This window comes from Mustela nivalis (genome assembly GCF_964662115.1).
Source record: "Mustela nivalis genome assembly, chromosome: 1".
NCBI lineage: Eukaryota > Metazoa > Chordata > Mammalia > Carnivora > Mustelidae > Mustela > Mustela nivalis.
In genome coordinates, this window is record NC_139020.1 from 176,755,810 (window position 1) to 176,778,412 (window position 22,603).

General features: G+C 42.8%; 1 protein-coding gene across 3 annotated transcripts in view; it reads right to left on the minus strand.

The window, feature by feature from the left end:
* GXYLT2 (glucoside xylosyltransferase 2) overlaps positions 1-22,603 on the minus strand; it is a 118,292-nt gene that overhangs the window by 64,008 nt on the left and 31,681 nt on the right. For all 3 annotated transcript variants that reach the window (XM_082697905.1, XM_082697906.1, XM_082697904.1), the window contains one exon: positions 5,425-5,617. In XM_082697905.1, coding sequence (XP_082554031.1) covers positions 5,425-5,617 — 193 coding nt within the window. The remainder of the gene's footprint in view (positions 1-5,424; positions 5,618-22,603) is intronic.

Here is a 22,603-nt window from a genome sequence, read left to right on the forward strand (position 1 = left end):
CGGCTGCTTTCACACTCAATGTCAGAATTAGGTAGCTACAAGGCTGTGTAGCCTACAAAGCTATTATTTGGTCTTTTACAGAAAAAGCTGGACAACCCCAGTTTTAGAAAAAATTGAGTAATACAAGGCTTAGTGATATAAAAGGGAATATAGAAGATAACCTTATTTCTGATATTCATGTGAAAAGAAAAGGAATATAAGTAAATATACCAACATTACTCTCCCTGACCATTAGGATGGGTTGATTTTTTAAATTTATAATTTTATGAATTATTTTTGCACCGTACATATATTGCTTATACAGTCACATAAAAATGTTTGAAGAAACATACCATTAATCATGCTTTAAATTTGCAAATTTGAGGGCACCTGGGTGGCTCAGTGGGTTAGGTTTCTGCCTTTGGCTCAGGTCATGATCTCAGGGTCCTGGGATTGTGTCCCGCATCGGGCTCTCTGCTCAGCAGGAAGCCTGCTTCCCTTCCTCTCTCTCTGCCTGCCTCTCTGCCTACTTGTGATCTCTCTCTGTCAAATAAATAAATAAAAATCTTTAAAAAAAATTTGCAACTTTGAGATGGATATATGAGAGAGAAATCTCAGAAGGAGAAAGAGGAGGAGTGACAAAGTATTTGATAACTAATTTATGAAGGCCCACTGACCAATCAGAACCCACACCAGGCACAAATACTGGCACACCTGCACTGACTCATCAGAACCGACACTGGCTGTACACACTGAGAGCGACTACACTGACCTCTCAGAATGGACACCAGGGACAGATACTCAGTCCAAATGTGCCTTGCCACAGCAGCCCAAAATCAGTACTCGAAGAGAATGGGAAGGTCCCGGAGGTCTACTGGTTTCCCTGACTCTTTGATCTCCCAGAAGGGTTTATCTGCCTTTGCCAATCTGTGTCTTTTAACTGGAATGTTCAGTCCATTTACATTTGTTTCAATGCTCGTGTTTGAATAGTATACCAGCTCCAGCCACAAGTTCTCCTTGACACCTCTTCCTATGGCAGAGGACACACACACACACACACAAAGGATGTTGCCATTCCACTGGCCCCACCCATCACCAGAATGGATTGGTGGTCACCCCCCTTTGGTGTCCCACTTTTTCCTGACAGATGCGCCAAACCTCAAGCACATGTCTGATTCCCGAGCTGCCAGGAGCAGCAAGGAAATCAACCAGCTGGCATTTGCAGCTCCTATATTGAGAGATGACAAAAATAAATGAGACTCCAAAATATTAAGTATCTACATTATACTTGGTAAATAGCTCCAGACATATTGTATTTACATGGCTTAAAAATTAAAAAATTCTCCTTAAAAAGAGTACAATTCACCCACAAAGCAGTTTCCAGAGGAATCATGAGGTCATCTAGCACTTTGTTTTGTTTTTACAAAACAAAGATACGTGGCCTTGAGCTTTGTAGGAAGTTGTCAAAAGAAACTGGATATTCCCACAATGCCTCAGGGTTGGAAGTAATACCCTTGCGAAGGGCGGCAGACCCCGTCTCTCCATACCAGCACCTCCTGTGACTACACAAAAACCAACTGGTCCTGCCCTACTATTTTCAAGCTAACAAGGTACAGAAGATGTTCCAAAGAATCTCTGTGGAATGAAAGAATAAACAGACCATGTGATTCAGCCTCAAAGTATGTTCTGCAGTAACAGAGCAAGGATCATTTTGTCCTTCCATACTGATGAAACAACCAAGACTAAGGAAAGTTCTGTGACTTCCATAAGAGACAAGGTTTTATATCTGAACTTTTTATCTATAATCCCTGCATGGGAAGGGACGAGGCCAGATGCCCTGCCTGTCTTTTAACACCCTGTTACAATTTCCTTTGTTGGTTGAGCTCCACTGATCTAACAAAGACCTGAGGAAAGGAGCCATCACAGGGATAAAGTCTCCAGAGCGATTCAAATGATTTTTCAAATTCAATGATTCTCCCATACAATTTAGTTCCCAATTTATAATGTGCCAATTACCATGGCTTATAGCAAATTACCCCCAAACTTAGCAGTATAAAACGACCATCTATTAAGCTCACAGATGCCATGGATCAGGAATTCGGACAAGGCACAGAAGGGGGCGGGATGGGGGGCGGCTTACACTGCTGCATGATGTCTGGGCCTCGGCTAGAAGCTTCGAAGCCTAAAGACTGGAATCATCTGAATGCCAGTCCGTTCACATGTCTGCTAATTGAGGCCAGCTAGGGGCTAGGGACCTCAGGTCTTCTCTGAGTGGGTCTCTCCATACGATCTCTCCAAATGGGCTAGTGTGGGCTCACTCACCACATCCCGGCCAGGTTCCTGGGGCAGGCATTCCATGAAAGCCGGTAGAAGCTATGTTCTTTCCATTCTCTAGCCTCAAATGTCACGTGAACAGTCTATGTAGCATACTCTATTTTATATATACATACAGATGATGTATATAGAGGCATATGTATTGGCTATTACCTTTTAACAAATTATCCCCAAAACGTAGTGGCTCGAAACCACAGAAATGTAATCTTTCATGTACTTTCTTAGGGTCAAAAATCTGTAAGCTGGGTTGCTCTGGCTTAGTGGCTTTCACGAGGGTGTTGTCCAACTACTGGCTGGGGTCACAGTCCTCTGATGGCTGGGCGGGTTGGGAGGTTCTGTCTCCAAGCTAACTTCCATGAGTGTCACAAGAAGCCCTGATTCCTTACCAGGAAGACCTCTCCAAAGGGTGCTCTGACATGAAAGTGGCTTATCCCAGAGCAGGTGATCCAGGAGAGAAAGTGAGTGCAGGCAAGATAGCAATCGTGGTGCCCTTTTAAATGTTAATCACAGAACTGACATAGCATTGCGTTTTCCCCATGCTGCTGGTCACACAGGCCAACCCTTGAGACAGTGAAGGAGGGAAGCATGCCAGCGTGTGAATAACAGGTGGGGCCACTGAGAGCTTCTTTGGAAAAGAAGCCTCATACACATAGTTACACATAGTTACACACACACCTCTTCCTTCCCCTCACCTTCTTTAAGTTCAGATCTGTTTTGTTCGGCTCCATTCTCCTGTCCCAGCCTCTAGCACCCAGTGGGTACTCAATTAATTTTATTAGATGGTTATTGGGCAACACATTGCTAAGGTTCGTCCACAGCCGGTTTCCTCCCTTCCTGCACACTGAGCACTTCTCAGCCTCTTGCCATTGGGTGAGCCTTGTGACTGCTTCCGGGCAGTTCAATGCGAATGGAAAAGACTCGTGTCACTGTCAAGCTGAGGGAGTGAAATGCACAGTCGTGAGCCACTTGTCTCTCTCTTTCCTGCATGGCATCCCAAGAACTTCAGAAGCCAAGTGTTCCAGCAGGTGCAACTCAAAGCATGAACAGTCTTGGGGCACATGGCTGGCGTGGCTGAGAGGGCATGCCACTCTTGACTTCAGGGTTGTGAGATCACACCCCATGCTGGGTGTAGAGATTACCAAAAACACTTAAAAAAAATAAACTTAAAAAAAAAAAAGCATGAATAATTTTTGTCATTTTCAGTCCCAGATCTAAGAGCTTGTGTGAGACAAGCAGCAGGCACGTGGGAAGGGTCTGAGGTTTTCGGGAGGTGTTAAGGTAGCCTGACCTAGCATATCCTGATTTCCCGATACCTTAGCTCTTCTATCAGTGTTGCTCGCTTCAAGTTACAGCAGGGAAGCCGAAGCTCTGAAAGGCCACAAGGCTTGCCTGAGATCCAGCAGCAAGCATATAGGGGAGCTGAGTTTCTCAGATGAGTCTTCTATCTGCTAGCTGCAGAGGTAGAATGGCACACTGGTTAAGCAGGTGGAGGTCTGACGCTGTGACCTTGAGCTGACACCTGATGAACAAATCACTAAAACTCTACAAAAGAGGGACATGATTGCTACCTTCCGGGGAGAGTGAAGGAGGGGTAAATTATAAATCAGAAGCCCTTGATAAATGGTAATTATCATTGCCATCTCCTTTCAACCACAGCTGCAGAGAAGCAAACCATGTGTGTGCCAACCTCTTCCCTTTCCTTTGACTCAGATCTTTTTTCAAGGCATTTTCCAATCGATTTCAAAGCTTTGAGACTATTTGGCTTCGCCTGGTGAAGATGTCAAGGGGACAGTTTTCTTCAGAAAACGCAGCCCATTCTCTAGCTTTCTGTTAGTAGCCTTTCTCTGCCCTACAGGCTTCTTTTGGCCTTTCTCATTAGTGTAGCCAGCCTGGGGACAGGAGGGGGCCCTGCTGACACAAGTCAGTGGATATGAAACGAACCACGTCTCACTCTGCCAGCACTCAGGCCTTACCACAAGGGCAAACATCCAAGACAAAGCAAAGTTTGGTTTACAAACTCAAAACTCAAAACTCTGCAAACTCCCCAGTCCCGAGACTGGGGAGAAGAGGTATTTCCAAAGCTCTCCTCGGGAACTGGTAAAAAAAAAAAAAAATTGGTCCTTGTTCCTCAGTAGAGGAATAGTCAACTGAACAGGCATCCAACCCATAATAAAATACTATACAGTCACCAGAAAAGATGAGGTGAGGACATCTGAGACCTGACTTGGAACAATCCTGACAATACGGTTTTAAGGTAGGAAAACCAAGTTTAGGTGGACACATAGAGAACAAGCTTGATTTTATAAAAGAAATACAGGGGCATCCGGGTGGCTCAGCTAGTTAAGTGTCTGCCTTCAGCTGGGGTCATGATCCTGCGGTCCTGGGATCAAGCCCCACATAGGGCTCCCTACTCAGGAGGGGGCCTGCTTCTCCCTCTCCCTCTGCTCCTCCCCCCTGCGCATGCATGCTCTCTCTCTTTCCCTGTCTCAAATAAATTTTAAAAATCTTTTCAAAAAATAAAAGAAATACATTTTAGTCTGGGCATATATACCTGTGTGTTATACAGGTATATGTTTATACAAACAAATACACATTTACACACATATACATGCATCCATACAGATAATTACACACACAAACATACATCTGCAAATAAAAAAATATGGAAGAATAATTCAAAATAGCTAACTCAGATAGTTTCTTGTGTGGGACAAGGACACCTACCTTTTAATTTATAGCATATGTATCATTTGAATTTATTTTAATGAACGTTTATTACTTATCATTCAAAAAACCTACGTAAAGGGGATTTGTAGATGGCTACCTGTCCCCTACATGAGAGCCATGTTAATTACACCAGAGGGCTCAAGCCCTGGGTCAAGTGCTTTGAGTGTGTCATCTCATAGAACCCTTACAATATCTCTGCAAGGTAGGCGTAAGTATCCCTAAAGGATCCATGAGAACAGTAAGGCTCAGAGTCAAGTGTATGGCCACACAGTGGAGTACAACTCGAAGGTCAGTGAATCCCATTAGCGAAGGGGGATATGCATTTCCCACAATGCAGTCTGTCTGCACTCAGTAACTATGGCACTGCTATTTCCACAAATTTACCTGCTTATCAAACTCGGGCTTCAGAGAGTCTTCCGTGAATATGTGAAACTGGATCTTCCTGTGGCTAAAGAGTACAGCGGATTTGAGCATGACCAGGGTCTCCTCCAGACGATTGCCACAGGCCACCACAGCCAAGTGGATCCAGAGCTCCGGAGGCAGCACAGCCTGAAAACTCCTGAGTTCTCCAGGCCTCCTAGGAAGAAGCAAAACAGCTAAAGCTATTAATAAACTCATAAAATTAAAAACAAAACAAAACAAAACACCCAGCTAGTGAATAGTTGGAACATTTCAAAACATGAACAGGCACAATCTGTTATATTTTATAAAGTGATAAGCATTTTGACAATTCTTCCTGCTTGGAGAAAAATACCATTTATTCCCATATTTATCCTGGCAATAGCAGGATGAGTCACTGTTTGGATGGCCATAGGTGTCTGAGACTTTTTCTGCCCCACTCAGCTGTTGAGTGCCTGCTGGCTGCCGAATGGCCCGTGTTTGGAAATAGTATTGCTAAACTTCCAACAGCTGACAAAGGGGCTGTGCTGCTCACGCTCACTTGGGCCACGCAAATTAGATTTGAATGCAACATGAACAAGACGAGGGTGGGTTGTGGCTTTCCCATGTGAAACGAGCAACATGATATTCCCATCATCTGGATGGTTTTAGGCTGCGGTGGAATGCATGACCACTGCACCAAAGGAAAATCATGCGAGTCTGGGAGGTGAGCAGAGAAAATAACATGTGTGCCTCCGTCATATCTTGGGAGAGTCTCGAGAAACAGGTGTTAATCCTAACTGTCTCACTCAAAATTGCTGAGGTGGTAGGTTAGAAATTCGGCTTCCAGTATGTAAGTCGTGTTAATGAGAAACAGGCAGGAGAGGAGGCAGGTTAAGCTGAAAAATGACCAAGGTATCAAATACTGAGTCAACAGCTGAGAGCGGATTGGGTCCAAGAGTCCAGAATCATCATCCAGCTATTTCCTCGTAATAAAAGATTTGTTCCAGACAAGGAGACGCAGCCAAGCCTCAAACACACCACTGAGAGACATTTGCAGGCAAGTTGGAAGGAGTTGGCCTGGAAAAGGTGCCCTGAGACGAATGAAACTAATTTACTTGCACAAAAGACTTGGAGGCCAGGGAAACTTGGACATGGAATGTTACCTTCCTTCCAAAACCTTCCAGTCCAATCAGTGCACTGCTCCATTATCCGCTGCTCTGTTGAATAATGGCAGTCTTGCTCCAGAGTGCTTTCACCAGGAGGTAGGTGAAGAGGTGGGTGGAGCACGTCGGACAGCTTTCCGATTTGATCACTTCAGAGCGCACTTAGTGGAAGCTCAGCTAAGCTTAGACACTGAGAGGTATGTGGATTCCGCTGATTTCACAGATCACAGAATAACACTGAGAGGTGTCCTAAGTATCTCCTGAAGTTGTCCGACTCTCTCCATCCCCCTGCTGCTACCCAATGAGGCCACCAGCTTCTCTCGCCTCAACCACTGTGATGGCTCCCTAGATGGGCCACCTGCCTCCAGTCTTATTCTTTAACTCTCACCCTCTGATTTCTTCTTATTGGCACCAGAGTGATGTTCTTCTTTTTTTCTTTTAATTTTTTATTTTTTTAATTAACATATAATGTATTATTAGCCCCAGGGGTACAGGTCTGTGAATGGCCAGGTCTACACCCTTCACAGCACTCACCATAGCACATACCCTCCCCAATGTCCATAACCCCACGAGCCTCTCCCTACCCCTCTCCCCCTCTTAATCTTTTGTGAGATTAAGAGTCTCTTATGGTTTGTCTCCCTCCCAATCCCATCCTGTTTCATTTATTCTTTTCCTACCCCCCAAGCCCCCCCATGTAGCCTCTCGACTTCCTCATATCAGGGAGATCATATGATAATTGTCTTTCTCTGATTGACTTATTTCGCTCAGCATAACACCCTCTCGTTCCATCCACGTCATCACAAATGGCAAGATTTCATTTCTTTTGATTGCTGCATAGTATTCCATTGTGTATATGTGTGTGTGTCAGTGTGTGTATAAATATATATATACCACATCTTCTTTATCCATTCACTGGTTGATGGACATCTAGGTTCTTTCCATAGTTTGGCTATTGTAGACATTGCTGCTATAAACATTTGGGTGCACATGCCCCTTTGGATCACCTCATTTGTATCTTTAGGGTAAATACCCAGTAGTGTGATTTCTGGGTCATAGGATAGCTCTATTTTCAACTTTTTGAGGAACCTCCATGCTGTTTTCCAGAGTGGTTGCACCAGCTTGCATTCCCACCAACAGTATAGTAGGGTTCCCCTTTCTCTGCATCCTCGCCAGCATCTGTCAGAGTGATGTTCTTCTAAAATTCAAATCAGAATGTGTTATTCTTTTGATTAAAATAAGTGTAAGGGCTCCTAGATGTCCTTGAGATTGAGTCCAAACTGATGATCATGGCTCCTATATACAACTCTTGCATCTGCCTCCAGCACCCCCAGCTTCGGGGGGACAGCCATTCATAACCGTAGTCATAGTCACACATACTCATCCTCTCCATCCGTCTTAGTTTCTGGTTAGCAGACTGGTGGGTTGTCTCCAGGTATTGGCACACGCATTCTGTCTATCTCTCCCTCTCTTTCTCAGAAATGCTCTCCTCTGCTCTCTTTTTCCTGCTAACTTCAGACCATGTATTAATCAACAAATCTATACTGAGGATTATATGCCAGGTACTGTTCTAGTTACCCGAGGACAGCAGTGAAGGAAACAGAACAAGATGCCTGCCCTTGCAGAAATTATATTCTAAGGGTGGCAGGGGAAAGACAAAGAAGGGAGTAGCAGTAACTAAGTAACTTACATAGAAATGTATCCAGCAATAAGGGCTATGAAGGAAATATACCCTTGAGCAGAGAGGGATATGGCAGTGGCTGACAGACTGGTAGATATTTTTATAGGGTGCAGAGTTGGGAAAGTCCTCACGGAGATGGAGAAATCTGATGACAACTTGAAGGAGGTGAGGAAGTGAGTCATAAGCATTTCTGCGGGAGGAGCATTCCAGGCAGAGGAGACAGTCAGAGCAAAGGTACTAAATCAGGATCATGCCTGGTAAATTCAGGGACCCCTGCTGAACGAACTCAGATGTCTTCTCTTCCTCAGCTCTGTGGGCGAGTTTTCAGACCCACTATGAAAGCCAGCTCCCAATTAACTTATGTAAAATGATGGGAAGGATGTGTCACAGATAATGCTAAAAATCACAATTTTTAAAAAGGGCAAAAATCTGGCCAAAACATGCTACAAAAGAGATTTCATGCAAACTTGTTTGCTTAAAATTATGCTCAATATTTAGGAACACTGGTCTCATCCAAAGGTACTCAAACAATCTACTCAATAGCACAGCTGTCTTAAATAGGAACCACTGCCCCATTGCAAATAACTTGGCCCTGTTTAGCTTTACCTATTGGGCTTCTACATGAGCAAAAAACTTTAACCTTAGCAATCAGGAAAATACTAATTTTATTTATTTATTAATAAGACTTATTTATTTATTTATTTGAGAGAGAGAGAATGAGAACACGAGAGTGGGGAGAGTCAGAGGGAGAAGCAGACTCCGCATTGAGCAGGGAGCCTGAGGAAGGACTTGATCCTGGGACTCCAGGATCATGACCTGAGCTGAAAGCAGTCACTTAACCAACTGAGCCACCCAGGCATAATACTAATTTTAAACAGGCAGCCTGATGCAGGGATCGATCACAGGGCCCTGGGATCATGATCATGACCAGAGGTGAAGGCAGACGCTTAGCCGACTGAACCACCCAGATGCCCCATAGAATGATACCATTTAGATGAAGCTTAAAAACAAGCAAAATAGCACTGTATGTTGTTCATAGACTTATGTAGTAAAAATAAACATACAGGAGGATGATAAAAATCAAATACAGGATAATGGTTATTTCTGGGATTTAAATTTTTATTTCTTAAGATGAGTGCCAGGTACACAGAAATTCATTATGTTGTTATCCGTATTTTTTGTATGCCCAAACTATTTGAATTACTTTTCTTTCTTTTTAAGATTTTTTTTAAATTTATTTATTTGATAGAGAGAGAGAAAGTACAAGCAGGGTACAGCAGACAGAGGGAGAGGGAGAAGCAGGCTTCCCACTGAGCAAGAAGCCTGACACAGGACTCCATCCCAGGACCCTGGGATCATGACCTGAGCTGAAGGCAGACATTTAACTGATGGAGGTACCCAAGTGCCCCAACAACACCCTTTTTAAAAAAGATTTTATACAAGAGAGAGAGTGTGTTGTGTGCACATGTGTGCATTAGCAAGCAAGGAGAGGGGCAGAGGGGGAGGGAGGGAGAGAGAGACTCTCAAGTAAACTCTATGCTGAGCAGAGCTGATGCAGGACTCAATCTCATGACCCTGAGATCATGACTTGAGCCAAAACCAAGAGTCAGACACTGAACTGGCTGAGCCACTCAGGCTCCCCAACAACTTTTTTTTTTTTTTTTTAAATTAAAAAAAGCTTGCATTCCTCTGCAGCCTAACAAGCTACTTGTCTGCAGGCTTCCGTGATTTGGGACTGCACAGTACAAAAAGCAGGGGCTGGGGACTGCAGTCTTTCTTGGTGTCTGGTGACAGGTATTAAAAAAGAAAAATAAAGGCCTCTCCTGATGGCAGTTCAAGTATCAGTGGTTAGGATTTAATGAGACCTTTGCTGCTCCCCCTCTGTTACCTCTCACATTACATTCAAAACCTCAGGCTTTAGGCAGTAAGCATTTATATTGTGATCACAATGAATAATCAAGTTTAAGGGCACTGAAATGGTGTGCCTATCACCCAGCACTGCTCAAATGTCACTTGAGAACCTTCGAAGATCAAGGGAAGTCCAGTCTATGAAACTAAAACTCCTTAACCCCTTGAATTACACAGTTTGGGCAGGGAATGGGCAGTGGGGAATTGTAGCATCGTTCAGACTGATGGTTAACTATATTCTTATTTATACTTTATAAGAGGGGACTGGGGCGGACACTTGCTGTCCAGAATTTTGAGAAGCTTCCAGGTAAGGCTGGAACTGATGGTAACCATCTTGGTCACCACACTGGTAGAGCCTGAATGGGAGTCAACACAGGAGAAAGCAGGGCCAAAAGGTGGTGGGTCACATCTTTGCTGGCCCTACCTGCATCCAGGTGCACGTGACCATAACTAAGGATGTTTTTGTTGTTGTTGTTGTTGTTGTTTTTTAAGAGAGAAAGAGAGTGAGCACAAGTAGGAGGGGGGCCGAGGGAGATGGAGCAAGAAAATCTTAAGCAGCATGGAGCTTGAGCTCACAACCCTGAGATCATGACCTGTGCCGAGATCAAGAGTTGGACACTTAAGTGAATGAGCCACCCAGGTGCCCCAGACAGCTCAGCTTTTGAGCCAGTGCATTTCCTTTCGCTGAAGCTACATGGAAACAAACGTACAGCTTAGCAATCAAAAGAGTCCTAATGTAGGGCTTAAAAATATTACCAATCACCTTTGCCTTGCTCTGCCTAATATTCTCACCTTGAGTCAGCCTTTGAAATGCTCACTGAATCCCTTTCTTCCCTGTTGCTCGCTGCGAGGGCCCTGAGCCCCAGTCCCATCACTCTTGCAGTTTTGTGCTAGAAGAAACGCCAGATACCATCTAGTGCGGGGGATCCCCTACCCAGCTCACACAGCCTAGTCACTGGAGGTGCTTGTTAACATGCAAGTCTCCACGCCACAAGAGATTCTGAATCAGAGGGTCTTGGGGAGGTCCTGGAGTTTGCTTATTAGTTCTTGGCTACAGCCAAGAACTAATAATCTGAGCTGACCCCTCATCTCTCCTTTCTCTCCCAAACTCTTCCCCCACACCCTCAGGAAAACCCAGTCCATGTTCAGCCTTCTCTCAGGGTATTCTCTTCACGTCTTGCCGTCATGAAAACATGGCAGCCTTGTGAGGATGCTGCCTCCCCAGCAGACCCCCATGTGGAGGCTGCTCTTCCTCCCCACCCCCGGGGAGTCTTGGGGCAGGAGCTGGGCTGGTGTTGGTGTCCTCCTTGTTCTTCCTGCACACTTAGACGTGGGACTTGTCTTCATAGTGACATCTGTGGATGAAAACTGTCTGTCTTCTGTCTTTGTTGGTGTTATCTCTCAGCTTCCTGGCAGTGCTCTTAACTCAACGAACAGCTCAGCTCCTCACTCACAGAATTCCTCCCAGCATTCTCCAGGACTTCAACCACTGTTTAGAAGACGCTCCCTGACCCTTAAGTTTAGGGATTTCTGCACCCACCACCTTTCCTTCTTTCTACCTGAGACACCCAGTGTTGTGCTCACATCCTGGATTTTTTCTGTGTCCTCTGCTTGGAATATCCTTCCCTTTGCATAGATACCTCCTTCTCTTTTAAACAGCAAAATGACCTTCCTTGACCACCTCATCAAAGGAGCACCCTCCCTTTTATTGTCATGGTCTTTGCTTACTTCCTTCCAAAAACTTACCTCAGCTGGTGTTTATAAATTCTTTCAATGTAATTTATATCAAGGACACATTATATACCATCAATCTAAGGCAATGTAAATAAGCAAAATCTCTATCTTTAGAACAAGATCAGAATAAAATACACAATGTAAGTTTCCAATTAAAAAAATTAAACATGGGTGTCTGGGGGCCTCAGTTATTTGTGTCTGACTTGATTTTGGCTCAGGTCATAATCTCATGGTCATGAGACTGAGCCCTGTCTTGGGCTCCAAGCTGGGCACGGAGCCTGCTTGAGATTCTCTTTCTCTCTCTCTCTCTAGCCCCTGCATGCACACGTGTGCTCTCTCTCCCTCTCAAAACAAATACGCATATATAACATATATATTGAGATATACATATATTGGTAAGTGGAAAAAAGTTGTGTCCTCTAAAACTTTCTTTGCATGTTATGTCCTGGTCTAAATTCCACTGAATACTTATTTTTATAGCTGTACTAACAGTGTAACTACAACTTTATATTTCACATTTTTCATCTGATTCTTTTATTTTTCTTGTTACTTCTTAAGTCTTCATAACCGTATCATTGTAACTGGCTATCTACTAGTCCATCCAATAAAAACAGCAGAGCTTATTAGCATTGCCCTTTTGTTGGTTGTTTCCAACTAACTATTCTGTCATATTAAAAAAAAAAAAAAGGTCTGGTACTAAATATTGTGAGCCAACAGAATTTTTTTCCCTTCTTTTCATTATGGCCTTCAACTACATTCCCAGAAATGACATTACTGGGTGAAATAGCTATTATCCTACCAAAAATATAGTAACCTTGACAGTTTCTCAAATTTACCCAAGAGTTGTTAGAAAACACATACTGTGAGAAAAAATAAAACCCAAAAAACAACAAATATGACCCCTGCCACCTCCGAGTTACTTGCATGACATAACCATGAAGCTGACTGCTGGAACACGATGAGATGGGCTTGCATACAGCATCTGTGCCTCCCAAATTCTGCGTTTTCCAAAGGGCGATGTCTCAGCTGCAATTATCATTAAGACACCGCATCAAATCACTTTGAGCCTCTGAGTGAGAAAGCCATTCCATTTCCAGTTTTTTTTCAATAATGTCAGTAAGAAAGTCTTGGTTTGGCGTTAACATGTTTCAAATACCTTTCTAATGTTACCTAATCTTCCCTTTCAACCAAAAAGACAGCAGATCTCAGATACAGAACCTTCAACAGCCAAGTCAGAAATGACCAACACTTTCATTTTCTTAGTGTCTTATTCAGTAATTACCTTCTATTTATGTTGCCACTGAGAATTTGTGTCGTGATAGAAAGTTTCCCTTAAAATAAATATACTTAGAATGTGGAGAAGTTAGAACCCTCACCTATTGCTGGTGGGGTGGCAAAATGGTGCAGCCACTTTGGAAAACAGTTCCAAAAATCTGGTTAAACACAGAACTACGATATGACCTGGCAATTCCGCTCCTACATATCTGCCCAAGAGAAATGAAAACATATGTCCGCACATAAACTTACACACAAGCACTCAGAGCAGAATTATTCAAATAGCCAGACTCCAACCCAAATGTCCCCCAACTGGTGAATAGATAAATAAAAGGTGACATACTCATAAAACGAAAAATCATCTGGCCATTAAAGGAAAGGAGTGCTGATGTATGTCACAACCTGTATGAACCTTAAACAGTGAACTGTGAACCTTGTGAAAATATAGAAGACCACCTATTTCTGATTCCATATATAGGAAGAATCCAGGGGCAAATGTAGAGTGACAGCTTGATGGGCACAGGATTTCTTCCTTTCTGGTGGTGAAAACATTCTGAAATTTGGTGTGGTAATGGTTGTCCAACTCGGTGAATAAACTAAAAGCCACTGTATTGTATACCTTGAAAGGGTGTTTGGATTATATTGCAACCAAGCTATGATTAAATAAGTAAATGCGCATATGTTTAACCAAGACTTTTTTTTAACATTTCAAGACACTGGTAGTATGGCCATATCATAAGAATGATGGCTCTGATGTGCCATTGACTGCCGTTTGGAAAATGTATGTCTCATTCGTCCCTGCTCAAGCCCCTCCCTGTGCAAATACAAGATGAGATTCAGAGGAGGCTCACAGAGGGAAGCAGCTCTCCCAACTCTGTCCGAGATGAGGCGTCTCCTTAATCGCTTAAAAGTCTCAAGAGTGCGACTTAATTAAACTTCAATTTCTGGAGTGTATAAATAATGAAATACGGCACTTATGTGTAGTGCTATTTACTCTGTAGCCTATTACTGCAAAACACACTGAATTATTAAAGTGAGTAATTGGTTCTCCTCAGACCCTCTTTCCAGCCGTCTCCTGCTACCTCTTACTAGGGCTTCTCCTTAACTGACAAGCTGAATTAATGCAGGTAAACCTGATGCTGGGATACAGGCAGGCCGTGGAGGCTGAAGAGAAAACCCTAGTTTTTTAAAATAGAGTCTAAAACAGTGTTGTTGGTAACTCATTTTCATAGGGAAGGAAACATAAATGGGGGGGGTTGGTAGAAGATGAATTCCGAGAAATCGAATACTCTCATCCGGGGGAAGAAGAGATTCCCTCCTGCGTGGAATCCTACCAGATGAAACCATAGCTACTGGAACGTGCCGAAGGCCAGCAGATGAGGCCAGGGTGGCGGTTTAGAAATGGAAACACCTTGCTTCAGCCTCTAGAAGGCGAGTCTGGTAATGGGTAATTAGATCCACGCTACGGGCTGGCAGCAAGGGGTGCTAAAAACTTCCCTGTGAACCACAGGTCTGGGAACACATTCGTCCCCTGAAAAAAATTTTCCCTGCAGGAGCTGGGAGTAGAGCCTTCGCTTTAGAAACCCAGACATGACGCTCAGGACTGTGCTAACAGTTAAATCACTTTTAATGACCCATGGTTTGGAGTTAAATCAAGTACCATTAATCTTCCAAGATAGGACGAGAAGCTGACGTTTGCCTTAAAGCCATGGTATTATATGAATGGTGTCAACACAGTGCCAAAATCTGCTGGGGGGGGGCAGTGCATAACACAATTACATGATAAGTGCATTCAATTATTAATAGCATATTTTTAGTTTGGATCATGATATTTAAAACATGGCTGTGTTCCTAAACAAAGTCTAGGTCTAATACGTAGTAGGTGTTCCAAGCCTGAAGCTGTCAATTTTGTCTATGGGTCTATCTGTATGTGTGTCTGCTTTAAGACATTATTGGACATATACACCTGCTTTATGATTAGTAAATGGCAATGCATGGACTTAAACTCAGGGAGCTGGACTTAAGGGCCCGTGTTTTTAATCCTATTTGGGGCCACACACAAGTGATTCAGAAAAGGAGTCTGCTCTGGGTAGATAAACCTTTTATCTGTACTCAGGGCTCGCAGCTCAGTGATCGGAGCCTGGATGGGATTTTACCCCACCCCCTTCCCTAGGCATGAATCTCAGTGTGTACCTTTACCAACTGCACCTTCATAATCCATGCATTCACCAGCTGACATCATGCACAAGTATATTGATCTATACTCCTCTCCCTCTAACTCTGTGATGCTGCCTGGACTAATTCTCTCTTCATGTGTTCCCCTCATGATTGTTCCTGACACACAGGACATTCTATTTCTCCATCTCCCTCTTCTTCTCAAATTAAGATGTTACTGAGACTGTAAAAATATGAACCAGCAGTGTTAGTTTGAAATAAACGGCTGGTGACATATGAGGGAAAAGAATGAGGATTACATATTCTGCAAATGGACACTTCTAGCTCACTGCCCAAAAATGAGCATGAAAGACCAACTGAAGGGGAGGAAAAATGGTCTCTCCAACTAATTTCCATCCTCCAAGGCCTCAGGCAATCAGAGATTTTTAATTTTTATGATAATTTATATACTTTAACTTAAAATTATACAGGTAATGCATATATTCCTCATAGAAAAAAATTTAAAATACAGACAAGTCAAAGGCAAGTACCATAATTCCTAATTCCATAACCACTGTTAACATTTTGGTATAATGGTATAATCTTCCAGAGTCACACTCAATATATGTGGATGTGTTTCTATAAATATGTAAATATATAAAAGCTTTTTAAAAGGGGTAATATTCATATCCTATTTTTCCCTTATAAATATGAAAAATTTCTCACATAAAAAAGAGATTTAATCAAAGGATCTTCTTCAAAGGGATTCTAGAAAGCAATCAAATATTTCAAACTTCGTGATTTGTTCCCCAATACAGTGTGGTGGTAAGTGATTTGGCTCTCAAAGCACATGGCCCAGGCTTCAAATTCTAGGTCTGCCTCTTACTGTCCCATCTTGGGCAAATGCTTTAACCACTTCTGATCCTCAATTTCCCCATCTATAAAATGGGTATACTGATTATAGTGGACATTTGCTTTTGGTTTTGGTGTTTCTTACCAGCATTTCCAAGAGTTTCTGGTAAGACCACCTCAATTCTCTTTTGGGGAAACCATTCCTGTTCTGTTGTCAGTCCATGAGGTTTGGAAGGGCTGAATCATCCTCTCCCCACGTGTGGCCATCAGCGATCGGATACGGATGTGATCCATGTCAGGTCAACAGAGGTAGCCCTGGCACTCTTGCTGCATGAGGGTTTTCACTTAGCAGTGACTGAAGGAGGAGAAGGCAATCCCAGACCTGTTGGGACTCTCAGGTGGAGAACACCCATGCAAGGGTGTGGCTCACACAGAAGGCAGCAGAAATGGAAGGCAGAGGCATGACAGCTAGAAATCTGGGAAACATCTGTGATGGAATCCTTATCTCTTTTGCAATTTCTAGTTTTATGAGCCAGTAAATCACCTCTTATGACTAAGTGGTGGAAGGTGATGAGCTAAGACTCTATCTCTTGCAACTGAAAGTGTTCTGACCTATCCAATAATAGTACCTGCCTCTTAGGTTGTTAGGGAAGAAGCGAGATAACATGCGGAAATGCTTCATACAGTATTGTGGCTTAACTTCTTTTAAAGGATTTTATTTATTTATATTTTTTGAGAGAGAGAGAGAGAGAGAGAACAAGTTGCGGGGCGGGGGGGGGGGGAGGCAGAGGGAGAAGGAGAAACAGATTCTCCCACTGAGCAGGGAGCCTGACACTGGGCTAGATCCCAGGACTCTGGGATCATGACCTGAGCTGAGGGCAGACACTTAACCAACTGAGCCACCCAGATGCCCCATATCACGGCACATTTTAAATCATCATTAAATATCAGTTGATACCACCACCATTATTATTAAATACTAACTTGAAATATACAAGAAGCCTTCATTTTTCTCTAAAAATTTAATTCCATGACAAAAACAGGCAGGCAGAGTGGCAAAAAGCATGGTACTTTAGGTATCAGTGTTCTCCCTTGTTGCAAACTAGATTTGAAGTTTTAGTACACTTTTTAAACTAAAAGTTTCTTCTAAATGCCAATTGCCAATGTGTTTCCAACTTCTCTTGTGTTTCTTTTAAAATGGAGTTTCTAGCAATGCATTCTCCCCAAGGGTAAAATCTGATACCTGAACATCAAAGCTTGTTACTTTAAGGCTGGTGGTCAGACAACTGAGGTCCTTGTAATTCTAACAAAACTGGGAGGAGGAAAATGAAGGGCATCTTTAAGCCCGACCACAGATGCAGAGCCCTGAATAAGCAGTGTCTGTGGACAAAATTCTGCATTTGGGTTCCCTGAGAACACTTCCTATTCCCGTGAACCCTTCGCCCACTCTCTACTTTCCAGAGCTGGGAAACCATAGCTCTCTGCCCTCCAGTAGACATCAGAGCTAGAGAGAGTCACAGCTCCAGGCTTGACACTCTCCAGAACCATAGTCCAAGTCCCTGAGAGGCAGTCAACACGGTCCTCCCTCAGCTACTCACTTAGCTTATACTGAGGATCAGAAGACTGGGTCTGGTGTATTATTTATCATATATGGAAACTGAGTTTTGATTTCCTCAAGTCATAATCCAAGGAAAGCCTGCCCTAATCTGCATCTGAGCCCCAGCTCACATTTGCTGAGTTTCTGGCATGCTTCCATGCCAGCATCTTACCTGTTATTTCATTGTATCATTGAGCTTAAGAGAAAGCCATGATTTGCTGAGGAGGACTGATTCAGCTCATTAGCTGGATCTAGTTACGATCAGTTCCTAACTAATAAACAACAGTGGACAAGATCAGAGTACTCAGAACGGTGAATCATTTGTTGAGTGACCCCCGTGAGGTATCCCTGTGCTAGATGCTTTATGTACATTATTACTATCTTATCCCCTCGGATCTCAGTTTCCTCCCCCATGAAAAGGGGTCACATTTTGGATTATGTGTTCTCCACTAACCCTTACATAAAGCTTGGATTCTAATTGAACAAATGATGAATTTCTCCTAGACTATTTCAGTTCATCATGTTGCTAAAAGACGTTGAGGGGAGGGATCATGGCAAACATCAAAACATCACCTTCATATATACCAAAGTCACTCCCTGCTGGTCCAAATCACAGAGGCCCAATAAAAGCATCAAGTCAAGAGATTCCTCCTTCCAGGGGCAATTTTCAGAATTTTAGAATCTGAAGTAAATCGAGTGCTGGGGAAGATTTGGAAAAGAACACAAAATGAATTCCATCTTCCACAAAAGTCTCTTCTTTTCTTTTCGTTCTTTCTTTTTTTTTTTTTTTTTAAGACTTTAAATGGTGAGGCACCTGGGTGGCTCAGTGGGTTAAAGCCTCTGCCTTCGGCTCAGGTCATGATCTCAGGGTCCTGGGATTGAGCCCCACATCGGGCTCCCTGCTCAGCGGGGAGCCTGTTTCCTCCTCTCTCTCTCTGCCTGCCTCTCTGCCTGCTTGTGATCTCTGTCTGTCAAATAAATAATAAATAAAATCTTAAAAAAAAAAAGAATAAGAAATCCCTTTAAAAAAAAAAGACTTTAGTGATTTTATACATACACACACACACACACACACACATACATATATCTCATACAATTGTTTTTAAAGATTTTTTTATTTATTTACTTGACACAGAGAGAGAGATATCACAAATAGGCAGAAAGAGAGGGGAAAGCAGGCTATCTCATACAATTTTATCTTTTATTTTCTCACAGTGAGATAACAAGAAGAGAAGTATTTCCAAGGAAAACAAATCTGTTTTCAAAGAATCCCACCTGTGAGTTGGTCAGGGAATTTGTGTCAATATGGCTACTATTTACTGAACTCAGTGACAATGTTAAAAGCAGGTACCACATACCCAAATCAGTCAGAAATCCTTGGTGGTAAGTGAAAGAAACTCAGTTCATAGATTCTAGGAGAGGGATGAAGCAGCACAGCCAGAAAAGGGCAGACACTGGCCTTGGGAACAACGTCAGGACTTGCCTCCCTCACCTCACCCCCCACCCTTCCCACCCCTGCTAGTTGCTTTGTGTTGCTTCTCACTTGGATTCATATACTCTCAATGCAAACCAGCTTCCTCCATATGCAGGAAACATGGCAGTCAATCCTGAATTTCATACCTGAATCTTAGCCACTTTGCCCTTAAACTGTTTCTGATCCAATTTTTAAATCCCTAAGAAAGGGTCTAATTTGGCCCAAAAACTTATCTTGAATCATCTGGCACCTGGGACAAGGTTAAGGGTACATAAAGGCTGTTCCAGGGTGTGGTGGATGTGCCTTTCCTAAGGGTCCTCCCTCTCATGATCTTTCCCCTTTCTCTCCATTCACATCAGTGAGATTCTGATTTAAAGAACTATCGGGTTTGGGTAAGATGATTTTGGAGAAAAATATCAGACATCCCAACTCCGATTCATGTAACCGGAGAGCCCAATACAGGGCAGGCATCAGGATGTTCTGATTCTTGGGTTCAGTAACCAAGGATCCAAATTCTCCTACTTTCTCTATTCTACTGCTCAGAGTGATGGCTTCATCTTAAAACTGGTCCTCTAAGAATCCCGGTAGTAACTGGGACTTTTATTTCCTTGTTCATATCTAGCATATGGAGTCTTTTGCCCCAAAATAAAAAAATATGTCCTTCCCTTCTGGTTGGTTCAGCAATGTGGGTCAGGTAACACCTGTGGACCAATTACTGTTGCCAGAAAGATGAGTGTATTGAATGTTTTAGTCCTGCATGCACACAGCTAACACCATGAAAGGGGTGGGATGACCATGCCTGGCTTACACCATCTTCTAGAAGTTCGGTCTACCCACAAACTGCAGCGGGGTGGGAGGAATAGAGGTTAGGAGTCAATCACAACATCTACCACATCACCTTTCCCCAGGTGGTGTGAGCAGTCATGGTCTCATCTCTAACTAGGGCTTGGGCCTTCCTTGGTTTGAGTCAATTAGCCAATCCTATCCTACCCCTCCACTCCTTCCCAATTCCTCCCCCATACTACAGGCATTTAAACCAATGAAAGTCAAAGAATGGGAGAAAACTGGGGTTTGGGAAGACAAAAACATTCTCTCTCCCAAGTAAGGGAAGGAATCTAGAATAGTCCATATAGTAATGCTTAGCTTAACATAGATAGACACGGTTACATATGGAAATATTATATATATAAACATGTAAGTTAATATAAACACATATGTATTTTGTTCTGTCTGCTGTGAGTGTCTAAAAGAAATGATATCCCAGTAGCAAAAAGCACATCTCGTACCCAAATCTTGGTTTCTAATACCATTCTCCAGTGAGAGGAATCAGGGCTCTTTAAAGAATGGCTGACTCAAAGAATGAATCAGAAAATATACAAGGTGAGCCTGGAGCATCCTGTAAGGCAAGAAGGTAAGGAAGTGCTTGAAAAACTAGAAATGAAAACAAAAAAAACAAAAATACATTGATCGGAGCATGTCAAAAATAAAAGCCAACTCTAAGAGCTCCTCATGGCCAATAAAGAAACAATTCCAGCAACATGATAGTTGTATAGGATTATAACTCAAAGTATAAAATAAATATCTCTCTGTAGGTCCATAGTGATATAATGACTGAATACATTAATAAATAGAGGAGAAGAATCAAATTGTCCCATGCAGGACAACCAATTTTGAATAATTTGTATAGATACTCCACCGCAAAGAAGGGAGAGCATCACTGCTCACTCCTCAGGTGTGGGCTGAGCAGTGACTTCCTTCTAAAGTTTATAGTATGGAGGCACCTGGGTGGCACAGTTGGTTACGCGACTAACTCTTAGGTTTCCACTCAGGGGTGATTTCAGGGTTGTGAGACCGAGCCCTGCGTCAGGTTCTGCTCTCAGCCAGGGAGAGAAAGAGAGAGAATCTCCTTGACACTCTCTCTCTTTCTCCACCCTGCCCCCGGCTCGCTCCTCTCCAAAATAAGTAAATAAACCTTTAAAAAAATAATAAGGTATATAGCATGGAAGGGGGGGAGGGGAGAGCAGTTGCCAGTAAAAAAAACCCGAATAAACATTACCTCTTCCAGGTGACCAAAGCAGTCACGTCAGTAGCATATAGATTCCATATGATTTGATGAAAATGGCACTTCACCTCACTGGCTTTCCTCCCAATAACTCATAACTCAGTACTATCATGAATGAAGCATGAGACACATTCCAGGTGTAGGGCATCCTATAAAATATCTGAGCAGTGCTCTTCAAAACTCCCAAGATCATCAGAAACAAGGAAAGTTTGAGAAACTGCCACAGCCAAGAAGAGACTAAGGAAATGTGCATTTAAATATCACATGCGGGGCGCCTGCGTGGCTCAGTCAGTTAAGCATCTGCCTTTGTCTCAGGTCATGATCACAGGGTCCCGGAGTGAAGCCCCGTGTTGGGCTCCCTGCTCAGCGGAAAGCCTGCTTCTCCCTCTGCCCTTCACCCCGTTCCTGCTCTCTCTCTCTCAAATAAATAAAATCTTAAAAAAAAAAAAAAAAAAGGAAATAAATATCACGTGCTATCCTGGCCAGGATCCTGGAATAGAAGAGGGACATTCTGTAAAAACTAAGGAAATATAAATAAACTAAAAATTAGTAACTATACTATTAGTTCATTAACTGTAACAAATGTATCAAGCTAACAAGATTTTAATAATGGAGGAAACTGGGTGCTGGGTATAGGGAAACTCTGTACTACTTTCTCACTTTTTCTAAAATCCCAAATTATTCTAAAAAGTAACATTTATTATAAAGAAAAAGATGCCCTCTCTATTAAGGATGCTACAATTAAAGATCCTCACCATTCTTCTCATTGTTCTTCACTGTGAGATTATTTTGAACATTATTAAATAGTATTTAACTTAATCATATAAGTAAAATTTTTACCTAGGGCTGGCACAAGGTGGGTGCTGTGTTCATTCATTAGGTGATCTGACAAATATGCATCGAGTACCTACTATGAGATCATCTCTGTTCTGGGTGCACAGTGGTGAATAAGACTTGAAATATACACAGGAGGAGAGAAGCAAATAAAATACAATGTTCATATAATAATAATTTTTTAAAAAGCACTAACCAGGGTAAGGGAGTAGAGTGTGATGGGGAGGGTCCTTTTTTCTAGATCAGCTGGGAGGACCCTTCTGAGAAGAAAACCTAAAAGCATAGTCCTGAAAGAAGGAAGGGAACTAGCCACACCGGGCTATGAGCAAAGAACATTCTAGCACAGGGAATAAGTAAAAAGTGCTGAGGAGGGAATGAATTCAGCACACTAAAAGGCTACTGTAGCTGAAGCACAGTGGTAGGAGACAAGGTCGGAGACCTAAATGGGGTT